The sequence below is a fragment of the Anolis carolinensis genome, chromosome 3, assembly GCF_035594765.1.
Source record: "Anolis carolinensis isolate JA03-04 chromosome 3, rAnoCar3.1.pri, whole genome shotgun sequence".
In the NCBI taxonomy this organism is placed as follows: Eukaryota; Metazoa; Chordata; class Lepidosauria; order Squamata; family Dactyloidae; genus Anolis; species Anolis carolinensis.
In genome coordinates, this window is record NC_085843.1 from 128,206,730 (window position 1) to 128,219,186 (window position 12,457).

General features: G+C 43.4%; 1 protein-coding gene across 5 annotated transcripts in view; it reads left to right on the forward strand.

Moving 5' to 3' along the window:
* The window catches only part of ndfip2 (Nedd4 family interacting protein 2), a 106,253-nt gene extending 96,329 nt beyond the window's left edge, over nt 1–9,924 (forward strand). For all 5 annotated transcript variants that reach the window (XM_062975501.1, XM_062975502.1, XM_062975504.1 and 2 more), the window contains 3 exons: nt 5,848–5,914; nt 7,475–7,580; nt 9,623–9,924. In XM_062975501.1, coding sequence (XP_062831571.1) covers nt 5,848–5,914; nt 7,475–7,578 — 171 coding nt within the window. In that variant the 3' untranslated portion in view covers nt 7,579–7,580; nt 9,623–9,924. The remainder of the gene's footprint in view (nt 1–5,847; nt 5,915–7,474; nt 7,581–9,622) is intronic.
* Nucleotides 9,925–12,457: the final 2,533 nt, after the last annotated feature.

A 12,457-nucleotide genomic window follows, 5' to 3' on the forward strand; every position in this document is an offset into this window, starting at 1 on the left:
CTGGCTCCCTTCTTTCACCGGTGGAAATCTATTACTTCAGATGCCTGGGTTCTCAAAATTGTCCAAGAAGGCTATGCCTTGGAATTCGAAGAACTCCCGCCCACGGGTCAAGTCCTTCTCTCCAACCCCTCTCAAGAAATTCTCGCAGAGGTCGACGCCCTTCTCGCCAAGGGGGCTATTCGGCCTTCTCCATCGGTACAGGACCCTCAAGGCTTCTTCTCCAGATACTTTACGGTCCCGAAGAGGGGTGGGGGCCTCCGCCCAATTCTGGACTTACGCATGCTCAATGTCTTTATACGTCCAACCAAGTTCAGGATGGTCTCCATCGCCTCCATCCTCCCGATGCTTCAACGCGGAGACTACTTCGTGTCTATAGACCTTCGAGACGCCTATTTCCACGTGGCGATTCGAGAAAACCACAGACGCTTCCTCTCTTTCAAAGTTCTCGACCAGACCTACCAGTTCACCGTTTTACCCTTTGGCCTCGCTACGGCCCCAAGGGTCTTTACCAAAGTCGTCGCTGTCGTGGCTGCCCACCTCCGGCTCCAAGGGATCACAGTCTTTCCATATCTAGACGACTGGCTTCTGGTCGAATCCGACCCTGCCCTTCTCCGACGTCACGTCGACTACACCCTCTGTCTTCTAGAATCTCTCGGTCTTCAATTAAACCACGACAAATCTCACCTCACCCCGTCGAACAAGATCTGCTTCATCGGTGCCCTGTTCGACTCAATTGCTCAAACTGTCTCCCTTCCGTTCGACAGGTTTCTAGCTCTTCGCCAACAAATCATTTTCTGCGAGACCCACCGGAGGGTTCGGGCTCGATCCATCCAGGTTCTGCTCAGCCACATGGCCTCCACAGTCTTCACGACCCCGTTCGCCAGGCTTCATCTCCGGCCTCTTCAAAGGTGGTTCATAGACGCTTTCAAGCCATTCCGCCACCCCAACTCGAGGTTTCTCTCGGTCCCGCCTCACGCTCGTCGGTCGCTTCTCTGGTGGAAGTCCCTCTCCAACGTTTGCAGGGGTCTGCCGTTCCACCCGACCCCTCCCTCCACTACCATAACCACGGACTCATCCAACTTCGGCTGGGGAGCCCACATGAAGGGTCTCACTGTTCGGGGCCTTTGGTCTCCCTCCGAGAAGGCAAATCACATAAACTTTCTCGAACTCCTTGCTATCTTCAAGGCTCTGAGAGCCTTCTCACGCCTGATCTCCCAGACATCTGTACTCATTCAGTCAGACAACACGGTAGCAGTCTTTTACATCAACAAACAGGGTGGCACGGGTTCAAGGAAGCTGATGCTCCTCTCCTCCCAGCTGTGGCATTGGTGCATAGCCCGCAACATCCAAATCTCGGCGATTCACCTTCCCGGGATCCAGAACAACTTGGCAGACGCCCTCAGCAGGATGACGACTTCCTCCCACGAGTGGATGCTCGACCCCGAGACTCTTCTTTCTCTTTTTCTCAAATGGGGCTTCCCCACTCTAGACCTTTTCGCGTCTCCCGAGAACGCTCAGCTGCCCCGATACGGGGCAAGACTCCCCCCGTCCTCCTCTCCAGGCTGCCTGGGAGACGCCTTTCTTCTGGACTGGTCGGCGGAACCGATCTATCTCTTTCCGCCCTTTCCTCTGATACCGAAGGTCCTGCAGAAACTCCGGTCGGTACCTACGTCGGCGATCCTGATAGCTCCAGCCTGGCCTCGTCAATCTTGGTTCCCGGCTCTTCTTCATCTCTCCAAGGCGACCTTCTTCACTCTACCTCTTCTACCACACCTCTTATCCAGGGAGAACGGCCAGATCCTCCACCCGGATCTCCCCTCTCTACATCTCACTGCTTGGAGGATTCTCGCCTGACCTCCCTCCCGCAAAACCTACAGGAGGTCCTCCGCGCAGCTCACAAACCGGCTACAACCAGGGCCTACACTTATAAAGTCTCTCGCTTTCGCTCCTTTCTTCGCTCCCGAGGAATTACTGTTTTCCCAACCTCGGTACCGATTGTGCTGGACTTCCTTATGTCTCTGGCAGACCAAAAACTTTCTCTTGCCTCTATGAAATCTTACCTGGCCGCTCTATCCTGGTGTTTTCAACAACATGGTAGACCATCTCTATTCTCCGACCACCTTGTCAAGACCTTCTTGAAAGGATACAACAACATCTGCCCACCGACTCAACCTCCTACTCCAGGGTGGAACCTCGAGCTTGTACTTTCCCAGCTTACTGCCTCTCCCTTTGAACCGCTGGCTTCGACCGACCTACGTCTCCTTTCTTGGAAAGTTGCCTTCTTGGTGGCCATAACCTCAGCGCGCAGACCCTCGGAGCTGGCGGCCCTTCGGGTCGATGAACCCTACCTCCGCTTTCATCACGACCGCGCCGTTCTCCGTCCGGACATCACCTTCCTTCCCAAGGTGGTCTCTGCTTTTCACCTTAACCAGGACATTGTCCTTCCCGCTTTCTTCCCAGACCCCTCGTCTCCCCTTGAGCGGAGACTGCACCTCCTTGATGTGCGTAGAGCACTTCTGTTCTACCGGGACCGTACTAAGGACATTCGAAAGACCCCAAAACTTTTTGTGGCCCATGCCCCAGATAAACTGGGCAATCCTATTTCTTCTCAAAGACTCTCACACTGGATTGCTCAGGCCATTGAACTGGCCTATGAACTAGCCAAAAGACCTCCTCCCCCGTCGGTTCGCCTGCGTTCGACGAGAGGTCTCTCCACGTCGACTGCCTTCCTAAGGGGCATTTCCCTGGACTCCATCTGCAAGGCAGCGATCTGGTCTAACCCCCTTACATTTGTGTCTCACTACAGGTTAGACCAAAAAACTTTGAAGGATGCCGCCTTTGCTAGGGCGGTTTTATCCTCATGCTTGTCCTAACCTTCTGCATTTATGTCTTCTATGTGGGTGCTTTTTTCTCATGCGACCCTCTTCTTGTTTTTTCCTGTTTGGTACATGTTTGCACTACTCTCCTGATGATCTGTGCCTTATTGCTACTGCCTTTCCCCTCAGGGGAATGATGTTCTCCTGTTTTTTTCACATGTGCTCTTAAAGGGTTATATCATGCCTGACCGAACTGCTTTCGGTGTTTGGCGTGTGTTTGATGCAATACCTTAATGGGTCCTTGGACCAGGGTTTCTTTGATGTTTTCATGTTTAATAAACATATGTTTGGACAGTTTTCTCGTTGTCAGGGTTTGCTTAGCCCGCCTCCGAGACCTAAGCTTGCTAGTCTCCATTAGTGTGCATTCACAGAGTACACGAAGAAAAAGGACAGGTTGCTTACCTGTAACCATGTTTCTTCGAGTGTACTCTGTGAATTCACACAAGCCCGCCCTTCCTTCCCCTCTGGCAAACCCTCTTCCTTTCTCGTTGCCTTTGCGGCGTAGGAACTGGGGAGGAGACGCCGAGGGCTGCCTTATATGCCCTCCGGGGACGGAGGGGCGTGGCTACCGCCAAAATTTAAACTTCAGCTTGGGAAGAGTTTCCGTTGGGACCTGCGCAGGCGCAGCCTCTCCATTAGTGTGAATTCACAGAGTACACTCGAAGAAACATGGTTACAGGTAAGCAACCTGTCCTTCTTCAAGTGGTACTCTTGAATTCACACAAATCCACCCTTCCTCCCCTCTAGCAAACCTCTCCCTTTCTCGTCGCCTTTGCAACCCAGGGCTTCTTTTTATGCCCTGCGGGAAGGGGGCAGGGTTACCACCAAAATTTGAAAGATTCAGCTTGGAAGAGGTTCTGTTGGAGCCTGTGCAGGCGTAGTTATCTCCACTAGTGTGAATTCACAGAGTACCACTCAAAGAAACATGGCTACAAGTAAGCAACCTGTTAATGGTGGTAACCAAGGCCATCTAGCCCCTGAGGTGGTGCTGGTGCTTTCCCCTTTCTGCAGAATAACTTATTTATGGGTCATAGCAAAATATTGGTCCCAAAACCTGTCCTGAGATTGAGTTACCAATGAGTATATATGGTAATCTCTGACTTTCTCTCTCTTGTTTGCTTTCTCACTTGGTTCTTCCCCCTCAACCCTGCATGGAGGATTGGAACTTTCTCTCATCTACTTACCACCTATAACCCATTATTTCTTGTCATCTTTGCCAAAACAGGGGAATGGGTGGTTGTTGCTGGGTTTGGGTGTGTGAATAACTGGGATATAGAAGAAACAAGATGAAGAATAACCTGTTCATTAGAGAGCTGGCAAGTGCAAGGGTCCCGGAAAAGGCTAAAGGTCACTTTAGATCACTTGCTTTGAGCAATAGGAACTAAAACCAGAGCTGGATCTCTGAAAGAAATAACAACTTAGAAAAATGAAACCCATGGGTTTTTGTGAGACTAAGAAGCCATAATGATGATATGACTTCCTCTCTGTAAGTACTAAGTGGAGCATTTTCATTATTTTAACATTACCCTAAATGCATTTGCAAGTTGCAGCTAAAGTATGCCCATTAAATCAACAGGATTTACAAAAGTATTATTTCCCCATTCACCAGATGATCCAGGACTTTCTACTTGTAATGCAGTTCAGGTCATTTTTAAAAAATCACATTACTGTGGTCTATAATGTATGTTGAGTATTGAGGGAAACTTATTTGTATTTCAGTATTTAGTCATTTTTTTGTAAAGATATAAAGTAAAAAAAATGAAAACAATCTTTAAATAATTGGCACCTCTTGGAATGTTTTAAATTATAACCTGTGCAAACTAATATGTATTCCAAGCTACCTAATGGTTTAAATTAGAAGTATTTGCCCATTTGTTGTCTCCTTATTCATTTTTGTAAATGCTATAAAATAAAACAATGAAAAGAGATGTTTAGATAATTAAAATTTCCTATGAAATATTTTGAATTATAAACCTGTGTAAACTAATGTGCATTTCAAGTTACCTCATGCTTTAAATTTAAGAACATTGGCCCCTGTGTTGTCTCTTTAAAGTTGATTTACCCAAATATCCTGGCTGACCTGTTATTTTTTGACAGGAAATATCATTGACAAACTGAAACCAGTTGTAGTGACAATAGAAAAGGAAATGGTGAATCTACTTTTGCTTAAATGCCTTTGCTTTCCCTTTAAACGTCGCAGTGAAGGCTCTGTAGTAGTTGAACTTTGAGCCTGTGCCTCTGGTGAGTTCCCGGAGACACTTGCTTCAGCTCTTTTTATCAGCGAAGCATGTCGTCTGGAGTCTGTTCAGGGCCAGATACCTGTCTCCAAAACCCTCACTCCCTGCCCTCCAGCTGCCTGTTCAGATTCCCACATCACACAGAGGACAAAACTGCCTACCATGCTCACTAACAGGAACGGTTGAATTGGCCCTTCAAGGTTCATTTAGTTGCGTTCAGCTCACTGCTGGGAACTGAATGCAGGAGCATCTAGTTTGAAAATGAAAAGAGTTTAATGAATCGGAGGTCTTTATGGGACTGGTATTCTTGCCAGCGATTATCAGTAGGGGGTGTACAGGAGGTCAAAAGCTCTCCTTTTGTGGGGTCAGCCAAACATCCCCATCTGATAAGATTAAACTAATGTGACTTTTGGTGTTAATATCAAAAGCAGCAGGCTGTTATAATGTATTTGGGATGGCAGACACTGGAAGAAAAAAAAGGCCAAGAGAACTATTTCTAATGGTAAATCTTAGCTTCTAGTGAGCAATGTTTAATATGCTTTATCATAGATTGGTTTTCAAACTACATAAAGGAAAATACCTCAGTCTTTCTTTTCTGTTCTAGCACTTCATAGAATGTTTGTTTTTCAACATGCATTGACCACACTTTCCTTCTATTATTTCTGTAGGTACTAAACTACATTTGTTTTGGCTGGTATCCTTCATATGTAAAATATCTTGCCTGTTTGTTTCAGTTTTCAGATTACTTCACTGGGTATTTCAATGGACAGTACTGGCTTTGGTGGATATTTCTTGTACTTGGTAAGTGACAAACTTTGGATTTTGTAACTAGAATTTGATATACCTATTATTTTTGGATAAATAGGAAAATCCAAACTTGGTTTAAGAAAAATTTGGCATGTTTTTGAATTAGTACGTGTATGTTTCATCAGAATCAAGAGTTGATTGGTAAGACTAACACAACTATCTCAAAGCATATGTCACAGGAAGAATTTTTATGTTGCTACATATGAACACATATACACTCTTCAGATGAAATAGTTTGTTAAAAGAAACAATAATGAGTAAACAGCAAGGTACATATAACCAGTCTCCAAGCATTTTAAAACATTTAAAAAAAATAAACACATTTATGTAAAATATATTGTTCCATGTATTGTATTTTGGAAATTTGTAGTTTAATTTTTGCAGTCTGGATTCAGATCTCTGTTATGAACCATACTGCAAATACATTTTCCTCAATGTTATTAAATCTCTGCTATTTTTAAATTGCTCTCATTGTGGCTGCAATGTACCATCAATCTAAATATAAACATTCTCAATGTTAAACCATATACTTTTCCTATTTAAGGAGCCTAGTTATCATAAGCAATTTTGTACCATGACTGCTTAGATTGTATAAATTATTTTGAATGCTAGTGTGTCTGTCATTTTGTATTTGATTCATGGAGGCATCCGTTTTTGCCTTAGAAATGTCCCATGCATTAATCATTATTCACTCAGGCAAGGGAAGGGCTTTATGCTTGCTGAACACAGTGCTTCTGTTCCCGTAGTTGTCTTTTGAAAAGCTGTCTGCTAAGCTTGAGGCTTTGGGGGAAGGGGAAGAAGGCGTCTAATTTGAGCATCCGCTGTGTCTCCATAGCTTGGCTCGCTTGCCTGAGTCAGATTATGAACTTGACTTGTGGGGAGACCGTTAACCAGCCTTATGTATCTAAAATTGTTCCTAAGCCACAAATCTTATAGCTTATCTTGACTATAACTGTGTTTTTAAAATTCTGTGTTGCCACTCCAAAACAAAGACACCCGAGGCTTATTTGTAAACTCAGTGAAAAAATAATATGTACAGAGATTTAAACAAGAGCAGGTCATACAAAAGTAGCCAATGCATCTCAGAGAGATAGAAGCAAACATGCGAATGCAGCCAATAACATAAAACTAAAACTCAGGCAAAAGTTCTACGTTAAAAGACAATTTTTAAAAAGTAAGGCTGTCAACTAACCCACTTCCCCCAGTTTTGATTCATGCTCATTAAAGTATCATTCCTCTAGAAAACATCAAAAGGTCAATGGAACCACAGTTACATATTTCTCAAAATATGCAGGTGTCAAAGCTTGTTTGAATTGTATCTGGGAAATGTTATCTTTCACATGGGTTGTCATGCATCTTTAGCTTCGGCCTATCTGCTTGGAAATCATTCATTCTTTACGGTTTGTAATATACGTTGATAAAGCTGTGGCTACATGCCAGGTCTTCCACAGACATATAATGTTCATTCCTTTTTAATTCTTCATTGATACCCATATTGTTCTGTTGCCATAAAAGTGCATCCCTTTACATTCCATGTTATATTTCTGGTTTTAGGTCTCCTCCTGTTTTTCCGAGGTTTTGTTAATTACCTGAAAGTCAGAAATATGTCCGAAAGTATGGCAGCTGCTCATAGAACAAGGTTTTTCTTCTTGTACTAGAGGTAAGCAGTGTTGTTTCCCTTGAAGGTAAGAACTTTAACTTTTCCTGAAGGACAGGTTAATATTTAAATAATACAAATATCCCATTGAGTATTTAGAGACAGAGAGAACCGTGTTATCATTTTGACTTCCCAACCTTACAAAACACATGGGTTTATGCTCCCAGCTTTATAGAAGTCATGGGTTTATACACTATTTTTTTATCCTCATGTAGTCGATGGGTAGGTACCTACAGCATGGCCAAGGTCACAAAGATAGACATATGAGAACTTCTTAATAGAAATATAGTAGAGTCTTGCTTATCCAACCTTTGCTTATGCAACATTCTGTATTATCCAAGGCAGCCTGCCTTTTAGTAGTCAGTGTTTTTGTAGTCAATCTTTTGAATACATTGCAATATTTTGGTGCTAAATTCGTAAATACAGTAATTACTACATAATGTTACCATGTATTGAACTGCTTTTTCTTTCGATTTCTTGTAAAACATGTTGTTTTGGTGCTTAATTTGTAAAATCATAACATAATTTGACATTTAATAGGCTTTTCCTTAATCCCTCCTTATTATCCAGCATTTTTGCTTATCCACCGTTCTGCCGGTCCGTTTATGTTGGATAAGTGAGACTCTATTGTACCAGCAAATATATGCAGTGTTACCAAGGTGTCGGCCACTGCCCCCTTCTTTCATTCCTCCTTTCTTCTTCCATTCCCTCCCCTCATATCTTTTTTATACCCCCTCCCTCCCTTCTGCTTTCCTATCTCCTTTTTTATCTTTCTCTCCTGTCTCCCTCCTCTTTCTCCCTTCTCCAGCTTTGAGAAAGTCTGCCTCACAATGTCTCCATAGCAATATGACTCTCTTTGTGCTTTTTCCTTCCTTTCCTTCCTCTCTTCCCCTCCTATACATGCCACCTTTGACTCTTAGTGACATTACAGCGGGCCACTTCACTTAGCAACACTCTTTCTGGTACAAATAGACAGACATTACTTTGACTTCATAGATAGATAGATAGATAGATAGATAGATAGATAGATAGAGGGAGGGAGAGAGAGGGGGGGAGGGAGGGAGGGAGGGAGGGGGAATGACCGTGTGATGACAATATTTTAATAGAACACTATTAGAATTGACATCAATATAATATACATGATCTGGTCATGTAAGTGTGATTTATTGTTATAATTGTATTATTTTACTTTGTTTAATAATGTGTATTATGTTGTTATGTAATGTTTGTGTTGCTTTTATGACTGTAAACCGCCCTGAGTCCCATCCGGGAGATAGGGCGGTATATAAATAAAGTATTATTATTATTATTATTATTATTATTATTATTATTATTATTATTATATGAAGGATTTAGAAATGTTTGGATAATGTATGTGTTTGTATATAAATGTCAACTTAAAAAATATTGCATTGTAAACTAAGTAAACAAAAAACAAACAAAAATTCTAAGGTCTAATTTAACAGAGGGGGTTTTATGGCCTTCTGAAAGGCTCTTCCAAACAGATCATGTGAGAGGAAAAAGAGTTTCATAATCATGGGGCCACCACTAGAAAACTCTTTATCACCAGCAAGGATTCGTTAGTTACACTTCTGGAGCAACATTTCCGTAAGGGCCCATAACTTTCCCTAACCCTTAGGAGAGAAGTTGCTTGCTTGAATATTTTACTTAAAAACCATAGAGGACTTCAAAACACCTTACTTTTAGTCCATACAGCTATCCAGCTGAGTCTTTGTCATTGTTGTGGGCCTTCAATTCTGTTCTGACTTTGGGTGCTCCTATCATGAGGTTTTCTTGGCAGGATTTATTCAGTGCCTTCCTAAAAATATAGCACCTGATGTTCCTTGGCAGTCTTCCTTTCACAGACTGACACTGTTTCTGTTCTCGAACTGTTTTTCTTGTCTGAATTTCCCAGACTAAGTTTAAGAGAGTGTGTTTATTTTTATTTTTACAGTTTGCATGGTTAAAGATGCTACTTGATTATCTAATTACCTTGGTAAATGCATGCTTATATAAGTAAATCATCACTCTTTCTTTCTCCCCAGACTGCAGTGGCCAGACATTCCTTTCTCGTACCAATGTGAACTTCCAGCCAATCTGTAACCTTCCAAGTGCATAGGGGAAGACGACTACTAAAAAAAGAAGACAAATTCAAAGCAGGATCTATTTGCCGCTTAGTGTGAATGACAGGGTGGTGTGTGCTAAAGTGCCATTTCTGTCCATTCTAGTAAATATTTATATTAAGCAATGCCTTTTGTCGTGCACATAAACTATGTGCTAATCAATTAACAAGAACTTTTAAAAAGAATAAAGTTTGTGCATATAGTCTGCTAAACCGTTGAATACAGACAGACTCGGCTATCTAATCTGTGTTTGAATCTGGGAGATTTTAAAGTGGGAGCTTGTTCTCACAGTGTTAATGTACGATATCCACTTCCTGGGCTTATGCTTTTTGTTGGGTACAAACAGCTTGTACCAAATGACTCATAGTAAACCACTTGGACTCTGTTCGTATGTAAATTGCACTCATCCAATTATGCACATAGAACATATTTTATCACATAGTTTGTAGTTCTAGAAATGCATGTTTTTTTTTAAAAAAAAGCATTTTATCAAAAGCTGATCAAGGTTGTCCATGCATACCTCTCACAGTGGTCTCCTTACTGTGAATTTGTTTATTCCCTTATATAAACATATGCAATATCAGCCTTAATTGCTGCCATTCTAAAGCCTGTACCAGGAAGTTGCTTCCCTGCAACTCCTTTTTAACACTGCTCCGGTTATATACCAAACCAGAAAATATAAATTGGAGGCATGGGATCACATGACAGAGTGGCTTCCATTATCCAGTTGGCAGGGAGTGGAATTGTTGGGGCTCTCCCACATTTCTTTCTTGACAGAAAAAAGATGTGATTGAGCCCCTCTGATGTGGTAGCCATGCCACTTTCAGAACAATAAAATCCACTTTTATATTTGTGAATCGATGTGTGCAAACTACCACTCTTTCCCTGTTATGATTGAGCCTCATGGCTCTGTTACTGACAGACGTGGGCGTAAGACTCCTCGAGAGTCAGATACTCTCGAGGAGCGAGAGAGAAAAAGACTGCGAGACATATTTGCAGCACCATCTGACGAGGAGTCTTTCGAAGGGTTTACGGAGAGAATGGAGGAGGGGCTGGTTAGCTCAGAGGAGGATGAGATGGATTGGACTCGGGTAAGGGAGGAAGTGGGTGCCACTGGCCATGATGGGACAGAAGATGAATGGGGACCTTCAGGATTAGACCCATGGTTTAGCTGGAGGGATGGGACGGGATCCACAGCTGGAGATGCTGTTGGGCGTAGTCAGAGGTGTTCCAGCTCTGACGAGGAAAGTGATGAGGAAACGCCCGGGTTAAGGAGGACAGCTGACAGTGATGAAGATTTGTAACTGGCATAAAATGGGGCTTGGGAGCAATTGCAAATTGCGTTGGGCAAGGTAATCTGGGCAAACGCTTGGGATCCGTGTGTGTGTGGGACGCTTCCCTGAAGACTTGTGTGCTTTCCTGTGCTGTGACGTAAGTTGATTGGAATCCAGGGTCAGACGGCGGGAGGGATTGTGTGGGCATTTGTTTGTGCAAACCTGTGCTTACTCTTATTAGCTTGACCCTCCGTCGTCTTCTTGACGGACGCCATCTCCTGCTTTGAGAACTCGGACTGAACTGACCACGGCTTGTCTTCCCCCCTTCTTGGACTTGGAAAAACTACAAACGTCTGCTTCTGGCTTTGATCTACGGAACGGAACTGGTCTACTCAACTGCTACAATCCTTGGCTGATTTACTCGTGTTGGAGATCCTGTCTGCTGTGTGTGTGGGGGAGCGACGCAAGTTACTCTAAGCACAGTGTTGGCAGCAGAGAGGAATCTGCTGCCAATTAGTTGCATTCTTTGTATCTTTTGTTCCTTGGCTCTCGTTTCGTTTATACCCAGGCTGAAGCAAGCAGTTTGTTTTTACCCGGATTAAACTCCGGTTTAATCCGGTTTATCTTTTGAACATTTACTTTTGCCCCTTTTTGCTCCTAAAGGCAAAAACTGCCTGGCCCTTGTGTTTTACGGGCATTTTTGAGTTCTGTAATCTAATAAACTCTGTTACTTTGAATCTTGTGGCGTTCTGTCCTTGACAGATTGCCCAACGCCATAAAAAGTTTATTGCAGCAATAAACCCGTCAGGAAGACGATGGATGAGTTAAGGGCCAAAGTAGACCAATTGCAAACGGCTTTTACCGTTATCCAAACAGCTCAGGCTGTGAAAGGACATGTTTTGACTCCTGAACGCTTTGACGGAACCAGGTGCAAGTTGCCAACCTTTTTGGCACAAGTGGAGCTTTATTTTTCTCAGCTCAGTGCTCATGCTTTTCCTACAGACACTAGCAAGGTGGCCTTTATTTTGAGTTTGTTGACCGGTCCCGCAGGACAATGGGCCACTAATTTAATTTTGGGAAATGACCCAGTCAAGGACAATTTGAATAATTTCAAAAAGTTGTTAACTGATACTTTTGGGGATCCTCTCCGCACGGAGAACGCTGGGTGGGCTCTGTATCGGTTGAAACAGGGAAAGGGGACTGTTTTGGATTACTTAAATAAGTTTAACCTGTATCGCCACCAGCTGGATTGGGGGGAAAATGCATTCATGCTTTTATTTACTGCCGGGTTAAGTGATATGCTCCAGGATGAATTAGCACGCTTGGAGCCGGCTGAAAGCTGGGACGCCTTAGTAGCTAAGGTGCTGCGTTTAGACGCAAGGTTCGAGGCTCGTAAACACTCAAAAGCAATGTGTGCGCCACCCATGCATGTAACCAGGGCACCTGTGGTGATGGGGGAAGAGCCCATGGAGCTTGGGGTCTT